The sequence below is a fragment of the Urocitellus parryii genome, chromosome 11, assembly GCF_045843805.1.
Source record: "Urocitellus parryii isolate mUroPar1 chromosome 11, mUroPar1.hap1, whole genome shotgun sequence".
Classification (NCBI taxonomy): domain Eukaryota; kingdom Metazoa; phylum Chordata; class Mammalia; order Rodentia; family Sciuridae; genus Urocitellus; species Urocitellus parryii.
Genome location: NC_135541.1, coordinates 28,997,667 through 29,021,385, shown reverse-complemented (window position 1 = coordinate 29,021,385; position 23,719 = coordinate 28,997,667). Strand labels below are relative to the sequence as shown.

The 23,719-nt window shown below is 42.0% G+C and overlaps 1 protein-coding gene across 1 annotated transcript in view; it reads right to left on the bottom strand.

Moving 5' to 3' along the window:
• Positions 1-22,325, bottom strand: part of Armh1 (armadillo like helical domain containing 1) — a 31,428-nt gene extending 9,103 nt beyond the window's left edge. Inside the window, exons 1-5 of the mRNA XM_026397726.2 lie at positions 22,120-22,325; positions 15,892-15,960; positions 14,531-14,697; positions 12,184-12,380; positions 10,111-10,195 (exon numbers count right to left, since the gene is read on the bottom strand). Of these exons, the coding sequence (XP_026253511.1) occupies positions 10,111-10,195; positions 12,184-12,380; positions 14,531-14,697; positions 15,892-15,960; positions 22,120-22,325 (724 nt within the window). The remainder of the gene's footprint in view (positions 1-10,110; positions 10,196-12,183; positions 12,381-14,530; positions 14,698-15,891; positions 15,961-22,119) is intronic.
• Between the last annotated feature and the right edge of the window lie 1,394 nt (positions 22,326-23,719).

Genomic DNA, 23,719 nt, shown 5'->3' with positions numbered 1-23,719 from the left:
AAGCAAAGGTCCAAGGTTCTTTGAGGCCAAAGCTCCTATGGTTCATGCTTAATCCGAGAAAGGCACAAAGCAAGAAACATAATTGTTAAAAAATGTTTTACTGTAATATTAATGCAGTTGTCTGTCCTTAGGATTTTTTTTATTTTTTATTTTTGCAGTGCTGGGGATTGAACTTAGGGCATGCTAGGCAAGCACTCTGCCACTGAGCTACTTCCCCGGCTATCTTTAGGTTTTGTCTGCTTCTCAAAATTGGTAAAAATGAAGAAAGCCCTGTTCTGCTAACACTGGAGGGGAAGGATGCTGTGGTGGTAAGGAGGTGGCCCAGGAGCCAGATTGCCTGGGTGTGACTTACAACTCATACACTTATAGTTTTGAGACTTTGGACAGGCCATTTAATTGCTCTGTGCTTCAGTTTCCTCATCTGTAAATTGGGGATGAAAACAGTACCTACTTCATTCAGTTGTTCTGAGGATTGTATGAGATGATTAAAGAGCTTAGAACAGTGCTTGGCCTATGGTCATCTGGGTCATCTTATTGGCAATTACTAATTATGACTATTATTTCTAACGTATCAAATCTCCATGAGAGAAGGGGCCATGTTTCCTTTGTTACTAGACATTTCAGTGCTCATCTTTGCGTCAACTCCTGTGGAATAGATAAATGAATATATGAGAAACTTAAATCATTCAAAAACCAACCAGTGGAGTACGTTATCAAGTCAGTGAAAAAATGGGGCTGGGGTGTGGCTCAGTGGGAGGGCACTTGCCAAGCATGTGTGAAGCCCCAGGTTCAATCCTGGAAAAAAACCCTGCAAAGTCAACTTGCATAATGAGAGGAACCATATATTTGTTAAGTAACTCTCACAACTCAACAACAAAAGGACAAACAACCCAATTTCAAAAAATCGAAAAGGGACTTGACTAGACATTTCTCTAAAGAAGAAATTCAAAAAGAAGAAAACAGGCAGATGAAAAGATGTTCAGCATTCCTATTCATAAGGGAAATGCAATTTTTATCAACTAGGATGCTATAATTTAAAAATCCCCAGATAATAACAAGCATTAGTGAGGATATGGAGAAAGGGGAACCCTCAGGTACCTGTAGTCCCAGCTACTCAGGAGGCAAAGGCAAGAGGATCTCCTGAACCCAGGAATTTGGGGCCAGCCTGAGCAACATAGGAAGACTTTGTCTCAAACAACAACAAACAAATTGGCATCCTCATATATTGCTGGTTGGAATACAAAATGGTTCAGCCATTGTGGAAAATGGTTTGGCAGATTCCTCAACAAGTTAAAATTTCTGTATTAGCCAGAAATTATACTCATAGGTATACACCCAGAAGGAAAATAGGTATTCAAATACATATACATGCATGTTCATAGCAGCATTATTTACAATAGCTAGAAGGTGAAAAGAGCCCAATTTTCATCATGAATGAAGGAATAAACCAAGTGTGGTATAGCCGTACAGTGGAATATTATTCAACCACAGAAAGGAATGAGGTACTGACAGGAGCTAAAATGTGGAAGTACTTGGAAAACATGCTTAGTGAAAGAAGCCAGACACAAAGTCATGTATTATATGATTCCATTTATATGAAATGTCCAGAATAGATAAACCCATTGACACAGAACAAAGATTGGTGATTCCCAGGGGATGAGTAGAGGAGAAGGAGAGTAACTACTTAATGGGTACAGGGTTTCCTTTTGGGGGAATGAAAATGTTTTTGAACTAGATAGAATTTGTAGTTGTACAACATTGTGATTGTACTAAATACCACTTAATTTTTCATTTTAAAATGGTTAATATATATTTTTTTGTACTGGAGATTGAGCCCAGGGGTGCTTTACCATTGAGCTACATCCTTAGCCCCACCTTTTTTTAACCTTTATTTTATTTTTATGTGGCGCCAAGGATCAAAACCAGTGCCTCGCAAGTGCTAGGAAAGCACTCTACCACTGAACCACAACCCCAGCACCCTCAGCCATTTTATTTTTATTTTGAGATAGGCTTGCTAAGCTGCTGAGGCTGGCCTTGAACTTGCAATCCTCCTGCCTCAGCCTTCTGAGTTGCTGGGATTATAGTGTGCACCACCATACTCAGCTAAAATGATTAATTTTATGTTATGTGAATCTCACCTCAATTTTAAGGGTGCTTTTATGAAGAGGTAAACCAAATCTGTGGTTAATTTCAGAACCAAAGCAACTTCCAAAACCAATAACCTAAGGAAAATGAATAATGGGTTTTTTGTCTATTGCCAGAGTTTCCCCAGGCCTTTAAAGGGCAGGAGAATGACATGTCACACATTCTTGCCCATATCTGTCCTGTTTGGTCACCGACGTCTCTAGAGGGTTCTACTATGTGAATGCAGTAGCTTGCTTAGCCATTGACCCCACTGCTGTACTTTGGGGTTGATGTATAAAACATAATCATTTCATTAGTAAGTCAAATGAATTCCAAGTTCTAGGTCAATTAGACAAATTTAAAATTCTCTAAATGATCATTTTCCAATTTCACAAACAGTTCCTTTTTACCACAAACTTATTTCTTATACATAGTTGTTAAACTTTTAGCAAATTTTATTAGATGGTATGATGGTTTTCAAATGTGTCCAAGTTTTTCGTATGATTCCTTTTAAGAAGTGGAGTCTAATTTTCCTGGACTAGGAGCTGGATTTAGTGACTATCTTCTGGTTGACAGAATACAACATAAGTGACAGTGTGCAACTTCTTTCTATTTTTAATTAATGATTTCTTTTTGTACCAGGGATTGAACCCAGGGGTGCTTAACCACTGAGCTACATCCCCAGCCTTTTTTAATTTTTGTTTTAAAATAAGGGAGACGAGAGGCCAACAAAGTGCAAAGAGCGGGTGCTAGGGCCAGAGGAGTCTGAAGCCCCTAAGAATCCTGAAAATCTGGCTTCTCCCAGATCTTTTTTTTTTTTTTTTTTTTTTTTTAAGAGAGAGTGAGAGAGGAGAGAGAGAATTTTTAATATTTATTTTTTAGTTATCGGCGGACAACATCTTTGTTGGTATGTGGTGCTGAGGATCGAACCCGGGTCGCACGCATGCCAGGCGAGCGCGCTACCGCTTGAGCCACATCCCCAGCCCCATTTTTTTTTTTTTTTAAAGAGAGAGGAGAGAGAGAGAGAGAGAGGAGAGAGAGAGAGATTTTTCAATATTTATTTTCTAGTTCTCGGCAGACACAACATTCTTGTTGGTATGTGGTGCTGAGGATCGAACCCGGGCCGCACGCATGGCAGGCGAGCGCGCTATCGCTTGAGCCACATCCCCAGCCCTCTCCCAGATCTTTTAGGACCCATTAGACAACCAATACAGGCTGCAATAAACTTTATAAATATTTAAAGAAGACTTTATCTTCAGTAATTTGGTAAATTGGCCACTCAGCAAATTGATCATTTGGCCAACTGATTTTTGGTAAGTATGCATTTGGCAAACTAATTTACAGTAAATTATTCTGCTTCTAATTAAGTCATACATAGTAATTTTTATGTTCCTTAGGTAATAATTGATTTGTAAAAGATATCAATAGATTTACACACACACACACACACACACACACACACACACACACACGCGCTTACTTTAAATTCCCAAAATAATTCACTAATTTCTTTTTCCAAAATACTTTCAATGCATGAAATTTCTCTTCTCTAGACAGGGAGGCCAATGAATGGTGACTTCTGCTGTTTGGGCTGCTAGTTCTGATTAAGTCCCCACCCACCACTAATTCCTGAAACAGAAATTCTCCTTGAGAGCATTTTTCACTTTAAAACCATTACAAAATGGAGATAAATTCTAGACAGGACTGCTTTGGAGAAGTCTACCCTTATTTTTGATTTTGGCTCACTTTATGTTCAATGGGATCATTATTAAAAGAATTTCTAAAATTTTAATACTATGCTTAGACATCAGGTGATGTGGGAGCCAGCACACTTTCCCTAGTTATTTCCACTTCAAAGTGAAGAATATGACAAGAATGACAATCAGAATCCTCTGCAGGGAGACCGGAGAGCAGGGTGCCTCTCCTGGATGTGACCCAGTGCTTCTTTCCCTGCCCTTTCTCCTACACAGGTGTGATGGAGATCTCATTTTTAAGAACCTTGCTCTAGCAAACAAAAATGTTTCAGGAAATTGCATTAAGATATTGAGAAGGGGAAGGAAAAGGAAGCGAGAGAAGCCTACCGCAGGGACAGACATACAGCCATCACCACATGTCTCTCTCAGGTCTGACGTATCCTACCACAGTGGTTTTAAAACTTGGCCACAAAATTATTTAACCTTCTTCCCATTGAAGTGTTGAGTCTACCTGTTTCCCTAGAATCTGAGCCGGAAGTGATGCTATGGGACTGAGAAGCTAGGTCAAAAAAGGCCCCCTAGGAGCTGGGTTGTGGCTCAGTGGTAGAGCGCTCGCCTAGCACGTGCGAGGCCCTGGGTTTGATCCTCAGCACCACATAAAAATGAATATATAAAATAAAGGCATTGTGTTCATCTACACCTAAAAAATAAATATTAAAAAAAGGCCTCCCAGCTTCACACTAGAACATCTTGGTTGCTCCCTTTTCAAATTTAGCCACCAAGCTATGAGAAGCCAAGGCTACTGAAAGAGGCCACATGCAGGTGCTACCTCCAAGCCCCCAAATGATTCCAGTCTCCTTATACTACCCAAGGCCAGGATTTACCTTAGTTGCAGAATTTGGGGCAGGGGGTGCAAAAAGTCAGAAATCAAAATAAATTATATAATAATAAGGTCCTCATAAAAATAAAAAATTGATGAACAACATCTCCTAATGTGAAGTGAAGGTAGGATCAGTACGAGTGTGATGTGCAGCCATATTGAATCCTGAGACAAAAGGGAAAATCAATGATCCTGATCTTGCTAGCCTCACTCTAGTCCCAGCTATGGCCCCTGCTATCTTCTGAGATGAGGCTCCACACACTGAGGAGGGGAGACATTCCATCTCTGCTGTACCCTGTACAAATCCCTGAATTACAGAATATGTAAGTGTAATAAAATAGTGGTAGTTTTATTGCACTAAATTTGGAGTGGTTTGCTATAAGCAATAGGTCACCAGAAGACCCATCCTCTGCTATAGAGGAATTACCATCTCCTTCCTTCTTCCAAGAAACTTTTCCTTCTTCTCCATGTCTTCTTCCTTAGCACTAAGAACTCTTCAGAAATGAAGGGCTGCGTTCAAATCCCCAACATCACAAAAAAGAAATGCAGAGTCACTTTAGACATACAGTCTTCCCTTAACTACTAGCACTGGGCTGAAAAAACTGGGTAAATAATGTTACATGCTGGAGACACCGAGGTGGGGGGTAAGAGGAAAAGGGAAACTTTAGAGAGAGATGTCAGGGAAAGCCTGTCTCAAAGGTGACATCTGAGCTTATATTTGTCCATCAGTCTAAGGTCTTAGAGAAGAATCTTCCTTGCCAGGGCCCTACACATGTGAAGCATGCACTATCCCACTGATTGTTATCCCCAGTCCCTAATTTGTATCTTTAAAATAGTCATTCTGGTTGCAGAAGGAGATCAGATTATAGGGGTCAGAAGTGAGTGGAACCAGGAAGATTGATTAAGAGAGAGGATGGTGGCTTAGATGAAGGCAATCACAGTGGGGAAAGAGAAACAAAGTGGAAATACTGCCTATAAGACTTGGTAAGGATGGCCTGGGGTGGGAGGTAAGAGAAAGAAGGTGATTTGGTAGTAGTCTTAAAGTTTTTACCTGAGCAATTGGGTTGATGGGTACTGTTTAATGAGATAGAGAATAATAGGAAGAAGAACAGGTTGAGGGAAGAAAATTAATAGCCATTAATTTGAGATCTCTATTAGAGATATATGGAGACTTCAGGCCAGAGATACAGATCTATATTGTTATTTTTGTGGTATTTATTGGCATTTATATACTATTCAAAGCCCTTACATTAGACAAAATCACTCAGGGAGCAAGATAAAAAAAATGTAGATAAAGAGCCAGGCATGATGGTGCATGCCTATAATCCCAGCTACTTGGAAGTCTGAAGTAGGAGCATCACAAGTTCAAGGTCAGCCTGGGCAATTTATCAAGAGCCTGTCTTAAAATAAAAAGTGCTGGGCCAGGCACAGTGGCACACATCTATAATCCCAGTGGCTCAGGAGGCTGAGTCAGGAAGATGGCGAGTCCAAAGTCAGTTTAGCAAGGCCCTAAGCAACTCAGTGAGACCCTGTCTCAAAATAAAAAATAAAAAGGGCTGAAAATGTGTCTCAGTGGTTAAGCATACTGGGTTCAATCCCTGCTACCAAAAATAAATAAACAGATAGATAGATAGATGAATACAAATAAAAATAAAATGCTGGGGATATAGCTCAGTGGTAGAGCACTTTCTTAACAAGTGTGAGGCCCTGAGGGTGGTGGGTGGGGAGTGTAGATAGAGAGATGATAAGTAGGTTGACCCAACAGTCTGGTGGAGAAGTAGGAGAAACTAGTGGGCAGGAGGAAAACAGGGAGAGAGAGCACCACAGAAGCCAACAAGTGGCCAAAAGTGTCTATTAGATCAAGGAGAAAGAAAATGGAAAAATGAAGAGCGGGAGGGGAGGCTGGGGTCAAGGAAGGGTGTACATCTTCAAACACTATAATTGTGCCTGTCTTGGGACCTATGTTTTAAATATTCCTTAGTCCACAGGTTCCCAAGGAGGACTTTGGATCAGCCCCAGGGGTTCTTTTTTAAGATGGGGGATGCAGATCACATTTGCACACCAGCGGAGTGCTCTGCCAGAGGAAAAGGGGGAGCTAATGACAGGAGGGAAAGTCCTGGAGGAAATGGGCTTCAAGAGTCTAAGCAAAAGAGGTAGCTGCAAGAGCAACAGGGAAGACACAGGAGCGGGTCAGGGAGGTTGGTAGACCTGGGGGTGGGAAGATGGAGTTCTTGATGCACAGGGGGCGAGGCCATCGGCTGGCCCCTCCATGGCTGACATGCACTGAAGGGTTAACAGACCAGGCCCCTCAGCCTTCCCACCACCTGTTTTCACCTCCACCCTTCCCTGGGGATTAATTCTACTTTCTGTTGCATTCTCAGAGGCAGCAGGCCTCCCCCATGCCCTTCCAGCATAGGAGGTAGAATGGACACCCTCCTTCTGTCATCCTTCTAAACCAGTTATTTTTTTCCTTCTCAAAAGAAACACAAACAAAACCCCAGTGCCTGGCAGTCTTTGGCACACCACGGATATTTAATATGTTATTTAGTCAAAAACCAAAACAAACCCTACCTTACCCTTTTAAGGCCAGTCCACTCACCTATACCATCCACTGCCTTCTCATCACTGCCATCCAGACTCTTCTTGGTCACAGGTTTCTCCTCTACTCTGTTACCATCATCCTGGGGACTTCCCCAAGGTTTTGAAATTTGGTGTCCTGAGAAATTCACCTCGGCTTCTCTCACCCTCTGTTAGAACCACATCTAAGGCCTGTCAGACCCTCCTTCCCTGCCTTTGAAGGAAACGACCTGGTCTCTCCCTAACTTCAGCTCTCACTGATGGGGTGAAATAGTTCCCCCTGGTGGACAGTGACTACACACACATTCTCTATATTTGGGTTAAACTATTTTGAAGTATTTGATTAAAAAAAAAAAAGATTAACTCATTCAATCAGCAGACATTTTTTTCTTTTCTGGCGCCCAGGGCTCTTTAACCACTGAGCCACATCCCCAGAACTTTTTTTTTTTTTTTTTGGAGACAGGGTCTAAGTTGCTTAGAATCTTGCTAAGTTGCTGAAACTGGTGATCCTCCCACTTCAGCCTCTGAGGCCCTGGGATTACAGGCATGTGCCACTGCACCCAGCTCAACCAACATTTCTTTATTTTATTTTTTTATATTTATTTTTTAGTTTTAGGTGGACACAATATCTTTATTTTTATTTTTATGCGGTGTTGAGGATCGAACCCAGCGCCCTGCATGTGCCAGGCGAGCACGCTAACACTTGAGCCACATCCCCAGCCCCTTTACCTTTTTTTAAGGTTTTTAATCTCATCTTTTATACTTTTATTTATTTATTTATTTTTATGTGGTGCTGAGGATCAACTCCAGTGCCTCACATGTGCTAGGCAAGTGCTCTACCACTGAACTACAACCCCAGCCCCTCAACTGACATTTCTTGAGCACCTGTTATGAGTCTGGGAACATGAAATTATTTTGAGGTGCACAGTTTCACTGTTATCACATGAGGTGACATTCAATCCAAAAGGAAGTGACGAAGCTTCATGCTTCTACTGCTTCTATATTTGGGTTATATATACAGTGTTAGTACTTACTGAATAAATGCAGAGGGGCTCTAAACTGAGCCAATAGTTGAAGAGGTCAGAGCCAGTTCCAAATCTGGAGGAGTTCATCAGCATAACTGAAGTTAGACCATTTCTTCATAAATTTATTTAACAAACCTCTACTTGAGTACCCACTGTGTTCTAGACCTTAGCTGAAAAAGAGATGCATTGGTCCTCATTTTTACCCGGAAGTTGCTCAGAGGTCTGGTCAGAAGGGTACTCAGCAGGGAGCACTAATGCAGTGTGGACGTGCAGCATTCCCTCACCTGCTCAACAAGTATGGGATGGAGGCCAAACACATGCTTGGATGCAAAGATAAAAACCATGGCAGTCCCACTGAAATTGTGCATATCTATGTAAAGGGCAGTTACGGTTTTGGAGATAACTGCTCCAATAGAGGGAGGAACTACTGGTGAGGCTAGGGTGGCAGAGTGGTTTGAAGGGAGGAGTGGGGGTAAAAGGCAGGGTCCAGGAAGGACTTAGAGAAGAAAATGCTTCCCCTGGGAAATAATGGGATGGCTGTGTTGCCAGGTGGAGGTGGTGTGGTAAGCTCTCAGTGCCACCCAGTCTTGTCTTCTTGGGTTTGTTGGATTAAGCTTCCTAACGTGATTCCACTGCCAGGTCACCCTTGGGCTCTAGTGCCAGCAACTCTGCCTCCTGCTGGCTCTGACCTTTACTTAGGTCCCTCTACCACTCTACCCGCTCACTGGCAGCTTCTAGGGTGCTCTGCTCCAGTTGGTTATCAGTGAATTTTGACACAGCATTACTTCTCAGCATACAAGGCCTACACCCATACATAGCTGCAGTGGTCAAACACACACAAAATGGATAACACGACTGAAAGGAAAATGACTGACATTCAATTTCAACACTGCCTCTAAAAAAATACTCCAAGTGGGATGTCATTCCCTAACCACATCTTGCACTTCCCTGTTTTTATGCCTTTATTTCTACCATTCCCCTTCCCAGAATGCCCTGCTCTGCTCCTTTCTACCTTCCAAAATCCTTTCCGATCTTCAAGGCTTAGTCTAAACACCACCTTCTCAGTGAACTCTTCCTTGACCCTTCTTGTTAAAAACAGAATCCCTTCTCTGAACCATGACAGGAAAAGGAAAGGAAATGAGATTCTTTGAATGCCTTGCATGAATTCTGTGTCAAAAGCATAAGCTTTAGGGTCAGATGGATCTAGTCTGAATCCAGATCTGTGTAATCTTGGGACGCATACTTTACCTCTCTGTGCTTGTATGTGTTATTTTGGAAAACATACAATTATTGATTGATTCAAACATTTGAAAAACTGTTTCATATCAGGCTTTGTATTCTTATGGTTATTTTAAGAATTCAATGAAATGATGTATGGAAAGTGGCTGGAACATAGAGGCATTCAATACATGAAAACTTATTAATACCATCATTAGTCAATGTAGTTTCTTAGAAGAAGGACATTCCCCAGGTGATTTCTTTTTTTCTTTTTGTGTTGCTGGGGATGGAGGCTCTATACCTCCAGTCCAGGGAAACTTCTGTTCAGAGGGGAAATGCCACATGAGACTGGGAACAAAGGCCAACTCTGGACCCAGGCACATTAAGGCACCATATGGCTGATTTGAAGCATGGAGTACGACTATCATTTTCTAGGTAACTTGCTGATTGGTACTCAACCAGGGTCTTCCATCTGTCAAGGCTATCCAGGATGCTCAGCAACAAGGCTCTTTGTGACTAAGAGATATTGTTCCAGAGGTATTTTACCTAGCTCTCATGCCCACCTTGGGCCACCCAGAGGAGTCCTCCTTACCTTCATACTGGACTTCCAGGTGCATCGTGCCTAGCACCTTCAGCACACAGTCCACGATGCTGGGGTGTGTGGTTCCAATGATGGACTGACAAGACAGACAACAGGAAAGTGCGTATATGTTAGGTCTTATACACCCAGAAGAAACAAAACTCAGACTTCCTTATAGGCAGGTACCTGGGTGAAAGGGGCGGCAAGGGAGACAGCAGTGGTGAATCACTGGGCCTAGGCCCTCCTAGGAGCATAGAGAAGAGAGGCAGAGATGGGCAGCCAGGAACATACTGAGGATCTGCCCGGGTTACCTTTGAACCCTCAAGCTCAGGATGCATGAAGTCGAAGATAGCTGGCCACCTGATAGAGGTGTAGGAACAAGGTCTGTGCTCTTGACTGGGGAAGGGAGGACACAAGGGAGAGTGGGACTCAACCACGATCTTCTCTTTTACAGGAACCTCACCCATTACATAATATGAGCAGAATTAATAAATTGCTTCTTTTCTACCTTTTAAAACTTGTCCCATGTTGCCTCTATCAGTTACTGTGAAGACTGAAAGAGACATGGTAAATCAGCTCCTAAAAGTACCTGGTGTGTAGGAGGCACTTATTGGGAGCTGGGAATACTAATGACAACCAGAGACATGTTGCTGCCTCTCCCCCCTCAGCTCATCTTAAGTCTTGGGGATTGGTGTCCCTTCTGTTCTCTTTTGACTTGGTACATTCTGCCTGGGGATCTTATTTACATCTGTTTCAGTTATCACTTCTCTGCTCATGAAATTTAAACTGACATCTTCATCTTGGGTCTTGCTCTGGAGCTTCAGACCGTTATTTTTCACTGTCCGGTGGGTATTTCTCCCAGCTGTTCTGGGCAGTGATTCTTCAATTGAGCTAGGAATCAGAATCACTTGGGGCATTTAAGAGGAAGAAGCATTACACCAAGGGTCACCTGAGAGCTGTCAAATTCTGTGGGAGAGAGGCTGTGGTTCAGTATTCTTTGAAAAAGTGACCCAATTCTGTCTTCTGCAGCCAGCTTGGCCTGCTCCTCAAATGGGGCACTTGGAAACTACCAAGCCCATCAAATTTATTGGGTCAAAACCTAATTCTTCCAAGTCAAACTGATCTCTCCTTTTCACTCCAGCTCTCTTGGGGCTGTAGAACTCACTCTGCTGTCTTAGCTCAAAGCCAGGAGTCATTTTTTATTAAACTGGTGATTGAGCTCAGAGGCTCTTTACCTCTGAGCTACATCCCCAGCCCTTTTTGGTTTGAGACTGGGTCTCGATAAGTTGCTTAGGGCGTCACTAAGTTGCTGAGGCTGGCCACGAACACACAATCCTCCTGCCTCAGTCTCCCGAGTCACTGGGATTACAGGCATGCACCACTGCACCTAGCTGGGAGTCATCTTTGACTCCTTTTCTTTTCACTGCCCTTAGTCCCACACCCTCTACCTCAGAAATGTCTATCCAACCTGGTCATCTCTATTCCCACTGCCACTGCCACCATTCAGGCCCTGTTTTCTCTGCCATTGCTCCTTTTGTTTCTCTGCCTCCAACCCATCATCTGAAGCAGTTTTGACAGCTTTTGATGACTCAAATCAAAACCATGTCCCCCTCCCTACTAGGCACAGTGTCTTCCCACGGTCACCATGCCCTACATAGGACTTCACTTGCATTCTAGGGCACTGAGGGAGGGGCAGAAGTCATAAGAAAGGAGCTTTTCCAAACAGTGGAGATCTGGCCTCTTCACTTACATGCTTTCTACAAATGCACCATGATTCTCTCCCTATCAAATCGACGCCTTTAATCTTTTCTCCAGTCCTTTCATCATCCTTGTTGCTTGTCTCAACCATTTTTAAGTCTGCCAGCATCTTTCTGATCCTTAAGTAAACAGGACAAATCACTCTGCTGGGAGACATGAACTCTCTGCCCTGGCTTGGCCTTTTGGAAGTGATGCTGATTGAACAGCAGACATGCTGTGGGAGGCTGAGCTCTGTTTCTCATGCCCATGGGAAGTGCAACTGCGGAAGGTAATTATAAGACCACTGCATTTGAATCAGAACCACAGGAGCGTGCAGCTTTGGCTCACCTGGGCAGTCTTGAGTGTCTGCAGGGACAGCTGCTGAGCTTTAGGGGACGCACAGGGCAGCAAAGCTATTAGACCTTTATACACTTGATTCTGGTACTTGGGATTACCATGGACCAAAGAATCCAACAGAACTTGCACTTCCTCCTGGGTCTCTTCTGACTTAGATATTGCCAAAAATTCTGCTATGGATCGTACACCTGGGCAAAGAAGAGAAAATGCTAAATTGTAAGGGTCTATGACAACAATCTCTGTTCAAGATTATATAATATGAGCAGAATTAAGACTTTTTCAACCAAGCCTGTTCAATCAAATCAAAATGGAGACTGGTTTTTCATGTTGAATCACTCTTTTGTTTACCTCTAGCTGTGTGGGGGCAGAGGATTTGTTTCAGCATAGGTGTATTAAAATCTGTGTTTTATGGCAAGGCACAGTGGTGCACACCTATAATCCCAGGGAAGCTGAGACAGGAGGATCATAAGTTCAAAGTCAGCCTCAGCAACTTATCAAAGCTCTAAGCAATTCAGTGAGATCCTGTCTCTAAATAAAAATACACAAAACAGCTGGGGATGTGGCTCAGTGGTTAAGCACCACTGGGTTCAATCCCTGGTACAAAAAAAAAAATCTGTTTTATTTTGTTTTTGAGATGAGGTCTTAATATGTTACCCGGGCTGGTCTCCAATCTTGGGCTCAAGTGATCCTCCTGCCTCAGCCTCCCAAATGCAGGGACTATAGGTGTGTAGCACCACCACACTCAGCTAAAATTCATGTTTTAACTTTTAATATGGCTATATTCCCAGAAACTTGGGAGACTAAAGAAGGAGGATCACAAGTTCAAGGCTGGTCTCAGCACCTTAGAAAGGCCCTAAGCAACTTAGTGAGACCCTGTCACAAAATAAAAAATAATAAAAAGGGCTGGGGATGTGGCTCTGTGGCAAGGGTTCATTCCCTAGTACCAAAAACTAAACCAAACAAAAACCCAATGAGACAAATAAAAACAGCAAAAAACCCAAATAAACCAAATAAATCAGTAAATAAGCACATATTTTTACAGCTAGATGATAACACTTGTAGACTGCTCAACAGTTTGCAACATATTTTGACTACTTCATTTAACTCCAGAAACTACAGTGAGAGTAATCCCATTTTTTAATATTTATTTTTTAGTTATAGGTGGACACAATATCTTTTATTTTTATGTGATGCTGAGGATTGAACACAGTGCCTCAACGTGCTAGGCGAGCGCTCTACCTCTGAGCCACAACCTCAGCCCCAAGAGAGTAATCCCAGTTTATAGGTGAAGACACTGAGGCACAGAAAGGCCATGGAGGAGACCGAGAAAAGAACCCTGATGAGAGCACAGGGTGGGAAGTGCTTTGAAACAGGGATGTGTGGGTGATGGCATCCTCTTTACATTTCTCAAACATGGTACTTGATAGATCATTGGAATTACTGAATGGTTACCTTTCTCACCAGACTGCTCTTTAAGGATGGAGACTGTATTTTGTTCATCTTTATATCCCCAGCACCCTTGTATGTCTCTGGCACATAATAATCTTTTAATCTTTTGATAATTTAATTTTATTTCTAAAGTCATTCATAATTCAATTTCAACAGGATTTTAGGCAGTGGCTAATAAGTCTTTGGTGAATGAATGTGTGAAAGATGTAGAATTTGTTTTGATTTTTTTTTCTTTATTTAGTACTGGGGATTGAATCCAAGGGACACTTTGCCACTGAGCTACACCCTCAACCCTTCTTCTTCTTCTTTTTCTTTTCTTTTTTTTTTTTTTTTTGAGTCAGGGTCTTACTAAATTGTTGAAACTGGTCTTGAACTATCTATCCTTCTGCCTCAGCCTCCTGAGATACTAGGATTACAGGTGTGTGCCATTGGTGAAAGGGGGTATATTTAAAATTACCATTAAATTTTTGAGTAAATAACAAATATATATTTTTTTAAGTATCAGGGATTGAATCCAGGAGGCACTCACCCATGGAGCTCTATCCCCAGCCTGTGTTTTGTATTTTTATTTATAGACAGGATCTCACTGAATTTCTTAGGGCCTTGGTAAGTTGCTGAGGCTGGCATTGAACTCATGATTCTCCTGTCTCAGCCTCCCGAGTCCCTGGGATGGTAGGCATGCACCACCAAGCCCAGCCAGAAAAAAATCTTTAGTCTGGCCTTCTGATGGTGATATGGATAGAAACTAATTGAACCACTGTATGAGATGTTTGCTTGTGCGTCAGTTCTATGATGAATCTGTCCCATAGCAGTTGTGAGTACTGCCACCATTTCACCCAGGGTCCCAGGGAGCGCTGGGAATCAGCATTGCATCACACACAGTACCCACCATAGCTTTCACAAATGAGCTCCTTGTACTTCCTGCCAGAGTTTGCAATAAGCTGAAGTAGCTTGATGGATTCCTTCTTGTCCTCTTCTTTAATTTTCTCCAGTCCAAGTATTTCCAAGAGTGTTAGGACACCTCCGACCTCCAGAAATTCTATCAGGTATCGATTACTGTTCAGGGAATAGAAGAGTTGATATAAAACACTTGACAAGTTTCTTGACACTGATCCAAGGGATTCTAAGGTCCTTTCCTCACATATTTTGCCTCCTATCTAGGAAATGTCCACAGGTAAAGTGGTATAATAGTTTGGAAATTCTTCCTCCTAGCAGGAAATGCTGGGATTAAACAAAGTGGACATTTCCTATTTGGTACTTTCCAGCCTCTGTTTCCCCTTCTTCTTGTAAAGACAGCTTAATTGTCCCTTTGGGAATTGTGCCTATTCCATTCATGAGTCATGTGATTTTGGTGAGGTAAACAGGTGACAGGTACGTCATCCTCCTGAATGCAGAAATTAGTTTGAGGCCAGGCATGTGAACTAAGCCAATCCAATGAGGGTCAAAAGTCAAAATGTTCTTGGGACTCCATGGGAAAGATTGGTTTCTTGTTGGTGTAGCTGAGCTATAAGGATGCAAGTCTGAGTTGGGACATGCGCATGTCTGAGCTGAGCATGTCTGTAATCCCAGCAGCTTGGGAGGCTGAGGCAGGAGGATTGTGAGTTCAAAGCTAGCCTCAGCAACTTGGCGTGGCACTAAGCAACTCAGTGAGACTCTGTCTCTAATAAAATGTAAAAAAGGGCTGAGGATGTGGCTTGGGGGTTAAGTGCCCATGAATTTGACCCTAGTACCAAAAAAAAAAAAAAAAAGAAAGAAAAAAGAAAGGTTGCCTATCTGGAGCTCCTGGGAACCCCAGCACACAGAGGCCTCTGAATACAGAGAACAAATGGAGACACTGAGGGGAGAGAGGGAGGGAGGGAGGAACCAAATACTGATGACAGTGTTTGAACCCCTAGGTCCAATCAGGCCTGAAATATGTACTTTTACCTCTGGGCTCTTCAGTTAAACAAGCCAATAAATCCTCTTTATGAATTAGTTCCCCATAATTCTCAATCAAAAGGGTACTGACAGGCTGGGGATATAGCTCAGTTGGTAGAGTGCTTGCCTCGCATGCACAGGGCCCAGGGTTCAATCCCCAGCACCAATTAAAAAAAAAAGTTACTGACTAATAAAGTGCTAATGGGGAACATGGGATGAAGGAGCAATTGGAGCAGACTGCAGGGGGACATGACCTCTGGGCCCACCCTGAAGGTTATGGGGCACCTACAGATACCTAGAATCCCAGGTGGTGTGAATGCCAAGGGTACTCACCTGCCCACAGCTGATAAGAAGATGCCAATGGACTTCAGAAGCTTTTCTAAACATGAGCCAGTCATATAGCTGGACAACAAGTCAAAGAGTGCATTTCAGGATGGTTTTTCCTAGATCCTGTGCCTCATCCTGGGTAGAGAGGTCCAGGAAAACCAAGCAGTTGGAGTGCACCCTTTAGCCTGAGAGGAACCACTAGCTGAAAGGGAAGGGGCAACACACAGAGGATGGGTGCTGTGTTGTTCCTTGTTCTCCAGGAAGTTCCTCCAGGGTAGTTTAGCCACCTTGGCTCTGACAGGCTCTCTAGGGAGCAAGGATGCTTGTATAAATCAAAGGTGCATAGAGAAAAAGCTGAGGGTCAGTTTCCCAAATCTCTTTAAGCCATGATCCTTGCACTGTTGTATCTCAGTATAGTTCACTATTTGGGCCCCATTCCTAGACTTCTCTAAAAACAATCAGCTTCATCATTAATTCTCAATTGTATACTTGCTCAAAGTTTTACACTGGAGGTCACTATCCTTATGAAGAATTGCATAGCTTTCTAATAAGAATAACAGGAAATGGAAGAAAAATTAAACTCTGATTTAAAACTACCTCAGTATTTAATGTTATTTTTTAATGTGAGTCTTTGCAAAAAGCCTCATTGTAATAAAGCACCCAGAGCACGAATCAGCTCGGATACAAGGTATGAAATCAAGCCACAACAGAAAGGGAACCAGTCAACAATTACTAGGCTCATAACACATCACAGGCTCTTAGAACACTTAAGAAATTAGCTGAAATTATTGCAGCTCATGGAGGATGACTGAGAGCTTCCAAGACTGATAAAGGCTAATGTAATGGGTTGGAGGTAATGGTGCTTTGTTGGGGGGAGGGTGGGGGCATGAGGCAAATTATCTCTGCTGCACCCTGGTTCCCAGGATGCCAATAGAAGTAGAGACAGATTGGCTCATTAGGAAAGGCTCTTTACTGCAAAAACAGTGTTTGCTCTGGAGCCAGGCTCTCCTGCCTGTTGCCGCCATAGCTGGGGGCCAGGATATCGGCCACATGGCAGTCTCTTTATTCCTACATTATCCCCTCCCTGTTCCCCCATTCTCTACCCTGTTACTAACTCAGTGGATTCTCCTCCTTTTTTTCAGTAACCAACAAAGCTGACCAACTTTTGTCACCATCTTTTCTCTTTGTCCCAGGCTAGTCTTATTTTCATAGTTACTTGCTATACATATTTCTGGTCTATTATTTCCATGATTTAATTCTAGAAGGTTGCCACATTATCAGCAGTAGCTGATAACTAGTACATTATCAGCAGTAGCTGATAACTAGTACCAGGTACTGTGCTGACTGCATTGCTTGCATTGTCTCATACAATCCTCACTACAGCCCTCCAGTGGGCACTATCAGTATTTCCATTTAGTCCATAAGTAACATGAAGTAATCAAAGGGAACTGATGGAAATGGGATTTGAACCTCAGAAGGCTGATTGAGAGCCTGAGCTCTTCCTGCCCTGCCTTTGTGCCTGTAGACACAGGGAGTGGGGTAGGGCTGCTGGTGTGGGTGATCTCCCTGTATGGTGTTGCAGGTAGAGCTCTGGGTCTGTACCATCCACCAAGTGGGAGATCCTTTGGGCCAGACAGACCCGTTCTAAGCCTAGTCTCTGCCATTTACTAGTAAATTACTCAATCTTTTCAAGGTCATTTTTTTTCTTATCTATAATAACTGTCACCTACTAGGATGATGTTATGTTCAAATGAGATAATATTTGTATTCAGTGTCTAGAAAATGAAAAAAGACTCAATAAATGGTAACTAATAATTTTGCCATTATTATAATTTTTGGCAGTACCATGGATTGAACTCAATGGTTCTTTACCACTGAGATACACCACTAGTCCTTTTTATTTATTTATTTATCTCCTTAAGTTGCTGAGAGTCTAACTAAGTTGCTGAACTGGGCTTGAATTTTGGATTCTCTTGCCTCAGCCTCCTGAGTTGTTAAGATTATAGGCATATGCCATTATGCCCAGCTTAATTTTGTTATTATAATATATAAATCCGTAGTTGTAGCTGATCTATTCTGGAAGTTTGAGATTATCAAAAAAGGTTTAGGCTTATGTGGTAGTCAGTTTTACAAAAAGATAATGATTCTATATTCATTTGTTTTTCTCCAAAATGTACTATAACTGCAGGGTTGGGGAGGAGACATGGGATCTCTAATTTTCAAAATGCTTTAATCATTTCAGCTGGTCTATTCTTTCTGTTATATTACAGGATCACAAATGTTAGGAAATTATGAGTTGGGCATAGTGACTTATGTATGTAATCCCAGAAGCCTGGGAGGTTGAGGCAGGAGGATTACAAGTTCAAAGCCAGCTTCAGCAACTTAGGAGGCCTTAAGCAACTTAGTGAGACCCTGTCTAAAAATAATAAATAAATAATAAAGTAGTTAAACACCTCCAGGTTCAATCCCCAGTACCCCCTCCCAAAAAAGTTAGGAAATTATAAATAATTCTAGGTATAGAAACTGAATTTACATCTGTACATTTAAATGATGGTTCCTCCAGTCATTCCACAAGCATTAGCTGAATGTCCACTAAATGTTAGGCACTGTGACTGGCACCTGAGATGTGAAGAATGACAATGCCTAGCCCAGGTGCAATGACTGAGTAAGAAAGGAAGTAGGCTGAACCCAGAATCTTTGGAAATACTAACATTTAAGAAGTGGGAGGAAATTCTGCAGCTGAGACGAAGAAACAGCAATAGAAGAAGGACAAGGAGAAGAGAGTTTAAAAGGGGGCAGTGGCAGATCAGGCTAGACTAGGTGAGGTGAGGGAGGCCCAGCGCTTACTTTGGATCTCAAATTTAAGGGGGCATAAAAGTTGGGTGCAGTGGCACACACCTATAATCCTAGAAACTCGGGCAGTTGAGGCTGGAGAACTGTAAAATTGAGGCCAACTTTGGCATCTTAGCAAGATTCTGTCTCAAAATAAAAAAAATAACAAGGGATGGGAATATAGTTCGGTGTTAAATCATCCCTGGGTTCAATCCCCAGTAACCCCCCACCAAGGAACCAAAAATAAACAAAAACCTCAGTAATAAAATCATATTTCAATGCAACATTTAAAATAGTCAAATTAATATAAAATTCATAATGAATCAAATATCAACGTTTTACATAAAAACAAGATCTGACCCTGCACCTGAGATCCTGCCTCACTCACCTCACCCTGTGGTCAAATGGAAAATGTTAAGTAATGGGCTGGGGATGTGGCTCAAGTGGTAACTTGCTTGCCTAGCATGCGTGAGGCACAGGTTCAATTCTCAGTACCACATAAAAATAAAATAAAGATATTGTGCCCACCTAAAACTAAAAAATACTAAAAAAAAAAAAAGAAAATGTTAAGACAAGGAAGGAAAATTAGAAGTCTGGATTTGGCTGCACAGAGGTTGCTGATAACCATGGTGAGGTGTTATGACTTGTGGGTTGAGAAGCCAGATTATAGGTACTGACCTTTCTCAAGGCATGATATATAAACCATAGCATCAGAGTCACTCAGGGCACTTGTTAGAAATAAAGGTCAGAGGACTAGGGTTGTAGCTCAGCGGTAGAGTGCTTGCCTAGCATGTGCAAGGCCCTGGATTTGATCTTCAGCACCACATATAAATAAATAAAATTAAGATATTGTGTTCAACTACAACTAAAAAAATAAAAATTAAAAAAAGAAAGAAATAAAGGTCAGGGTCCTATACTTAATATGTTAAGTCAGAACCCTGGAGTAGGGAGGTAGCCTAGTAAATTTGTATTTGTTATTATTTTTAATTTTTTGCTGGGCTGACTGTGGAACCCAGTCATGATATTAGATTAGCACTCTATCACTGATCTATGTTCCCAGCCTTAATTTTTGTTTTAAACCTCTTTTATGCACACCAAAATGAGGACATGAGAGTCAACTTAGAGACATATTCAGAGGTATTCCTTTTGGTCTGTGTTCTAGGCCTGAATCTGATTAATAATTAAAAAGTAAACAAACCAAGCTAGGTGTATTTTCTCACTGAGTTATATCCCCAGTCCTTTTTACTTTTTTAAAAAAGTTTATTTTGGTGAAGCTGAGTGTCAAATTCAGGGCCTTATGCAATGATAAGCAAGCATTCTACCACTGAGTTACATCCCTAGCCCTACTTTTATTTTGAGACAAGATCTTGTTAAGTTGGCCAGGTGGCCTTGAACTTGTGATCCTCCTGCCTTGGCATACCTGTAGCTGGGATTACAGGTGTGTGCTACCATGTTAGGCTGACTAATAATTTTATCAGTGACTTAAATGTAAGAAAAAGACAGCTGCATTGAATTAAGCCTTCAGTTCTGCCTAGCTGCAGGCTCTCTGATTCATTCATTCCTTTATTCAGCAGACATGTGCCAGCTGTCCTAGATAACAGATATGCAGAGATGAGTAGATGAAGAAGATAGATGTGACTCCTTTCTCATAGAGCTTACAGTCCAGTGGGGGCAAAAGAGATATTTAGCAAGTAATAACAATCAAATGCTATGACCATCAGACCAGAGGGAGTGCTGTGAATACTTGTAAGGGGAACCTCCAGTTCTCAGGTAGTCTGGGGCTCAGCAAAGGGCTTTCTAAAAAGTGACGTTTAAATTGGGGTCTGAATAAGGGAGGAGGACTTAGTCAAATAAGGAGGGGGTGTTCAGAAGGGGAAAGGGTTCAGGCAAGGAAAAAAATATATAGTAAAAGGGTCTGAGGGCTGGGGTTGTGACTCAGCGGTAGAGCGCTCACCTAGCATTTATGAAGCCCTGGGTTCAATCCTCAACACCTCATATAAATAAATAAAATAAAGGTATTGTGTCCACCTACAACTAAAAAACAAATTTAAAAAAGGAAGGGGTTTGGGTTGGGTGTAGTGGTATACACCTGTAAACCCAGTTACTTGAGAGACTGAGGCAGGAGGATTACGAGTTTGAGGGCCAGCCTGGGCAATTTAGTGAGACCCTATCTCAAAATAAAAAATAAAAAGGACTTGGGTTATATTTCAGTAGTACAGTCTTGCTGGGTTCAATCCCTGGTCCTTCCAAACCAAACCAAACAAAACAAACAAAATGGTCTGAGATGAATCCACAGGCAGACAGAAGAAAAATATTCTCAGATCCTCCCATAATGCAAACAGTCACCTCAGTGATGTCCAAATCTGCTTTCAGTCCTGATATGCCTCCAGGGCTCCTGAACACAATAACCTCAAACTCAGCATGACCCAAACCAAACTAAACTACACCCAAACTTGCTCCTCTTTGATATTCTCTTCCTATAAATCTAGTTTCCCAAGCGAGAAATATGAGAGTCATCCTGAGGCATGAGTGGAGGTGGTAGCTGGACATATAAATATGGAGCCCAGATTCCAGAGGGAAATTATCATGAAAATGGAGGAGACCACTCAGGGAGAATTTGACAGTGTGAGCAGAGAAGAGGGATGTAGACAGAGTCTCAAGGAACAACAACATTTAAGAGAAGGTGTTCCCTTAAAGAAGAAAGAAGGGAAGAAAGAAACCAAGAGAAGAGTGTTTTTGAGAAGTGGGAAAGATTGGTTGAAAAATGCCACGCAGAGGTCATGTATAAGGAATGAGGATGTATAATTACTGGGCTCTGTAATTAGAAAACCATTGGTAACCTTGACAAGACCTGAGTCAGTGAGGTCGGGGGAATAGAGTCAGACTGTAGTAGGCACAGGAGTAACCAGGAGAGGATGTGGAGACAGGGAGAGTGAACAGCCTTTTCAACAAGCTTCACCAGGAGGGGCAGGATCTGGGTGCAACTTATGTTTGAGGCAGGGGTTGAATTTTATTTTTAAGGCAAAAGAGATTCCAGCATATAAAATACTGATGAAAAAAGCTGATAATGAGGCAAAGGGGTAAACTACAGGAAAGAAAAAATTAAAGTCCCTAAGGAGCTGGGAAGGGAATGTTGAACAAATGCAAATTAGCCCTAGACAGAAGGAATATCTGCTTCAACTCTGATGGGAGAAAAAAGGGATAGAGGTGAGAATGGAGACACACTTACAGGTTGGGAAGATAGGAAGTTAATGGAGTTCTTGACTTTGGGGATATTTTTATCACCAAATGTCCTGTTCTAAAATATTAGAGAAAATCAAGAGAAAAGCTCCCTTAATAATCCTCTCTCTCTCTTTCCTCTTTTGAAATTTCCTATTGTTTCCCCAGTTCAGTAAAGGATACGTGATTCTAAGGCAGGTGATCAAGCGTACAAGGAACAAGCTGGCTCCTTGGGAAAACTCCTGCTCCAATTCAGGGGAAGTCTTGCCTTGGTTGGTTTGAATGAAATTGTTGAGGATGTGATTCCTTGCAACTTTGCCAGCATTGTCCCACTCTTGTAAAAAGCTTAAGAGCCTGCTAATTGCTGCCTGTTCTTTTATAGAAGTCATGATCAATCAGTTCTGAGGTTGGCTACAAAGGGAAGGAAAACAGACAGGTTATCAGAATGTTGAGAACCATGCAAATCTATAACCTTGTGGGTTTTGCTTTTCCTTTGCCTGCTGAGTCTGAGAGTAACAACATGGGTATTGTTACATGCAAAATCCACTCTAGAACTGGTCATCTGCCCCTTGAACAGGATTAAGAATATCAAGGTAGTAAGCATCAGTTCTTTAAGAGCTAAAGGCTCCCTGTCAGGCACATAATCCCATCAACTCAGGAGGCTGAGGCAGGATAATTGCAAGCTTGAACCTTAGCAATTTAAACAACTTATCCAGACCTGTCTCAAAATAAAAACTAAAAATGGCTGTGAATGTAGCTCAATGGCAAAGTGACCCTGGGTTCAATCCCCAGTACCAAAGCTAAAGACTTCCCTGCTGCTGATGCCCATAACCGAAAGAGCACAGGATGCCACATAAATGAAAGCACTTGCTAAAAACTTGGGCCTCTCTCCTGGCTGACTTCACACAGGGTCAGAGATGTGGGGTATTTAGAGATGCAGCTCCCCCTCTTATGCCAAGTGGCTAAGGTAAAGTGCTCTTTAACCTTGTACCTAGGACTTTTATATTAACTCTTCAAAACAACTTTTAAAAAAGTTAGTGGGAAGAAAAAGTTCCTATCCCATAGTTGGATTAATGAGCTGTGGTTTGTAGGAGTCTGTGTCCTTGGGAGAGTGTTTTCAGTGGGGGAGGGAGGGTTTAAAATAAACCCGTTTTCCAAAAATAGTTGTGATTGAAAGTGTTATTATCCATAACAAATGTTAGTGCTGATGGGAGAGAGGCATGTGCGATTCTTTTGTCTAACAGACAAGTGAAAGTCATATTTCACATTATCATGGGGTTTTCTGTGATTTACAGAATATTTGTGAAACATTACGTGCAGAGGCCATGATTGATATGGAGAGAACAGCTTGTGTGTAGGGGAGATGTGTATTTCACAAAGACTGTTCAACATGAAATTTACAGTCCCATAAAGTGCTTCTACATCTTCGCCAGAGATCTAGTTAAAAGGACTTTACAGTCTGAAACATCCTAAAATTGATTCTAAATTAACGTTTCCTCACATGTATTTGAGATATTGATGGAGCCCAGCTATCAGAATTTTATTAGCAAGCAATAACCTGAGGCATGCTGAGACAGACATACATACATACCAACCTCCACTACCCCCAGAGGACACTGGATGTGTGTTCATGTTGGGAGGGTTGTCTATGTAGCCTAGGCGAGGAAGACCACCAGATAGACAACTGTGGATTAGTCTAAACACAAAAATGACCAAAACCTCTCAGATGATGCCATCATCATTGTGAATGCCAATACAGTCTCAAGCCTGAGAATAACTTTCA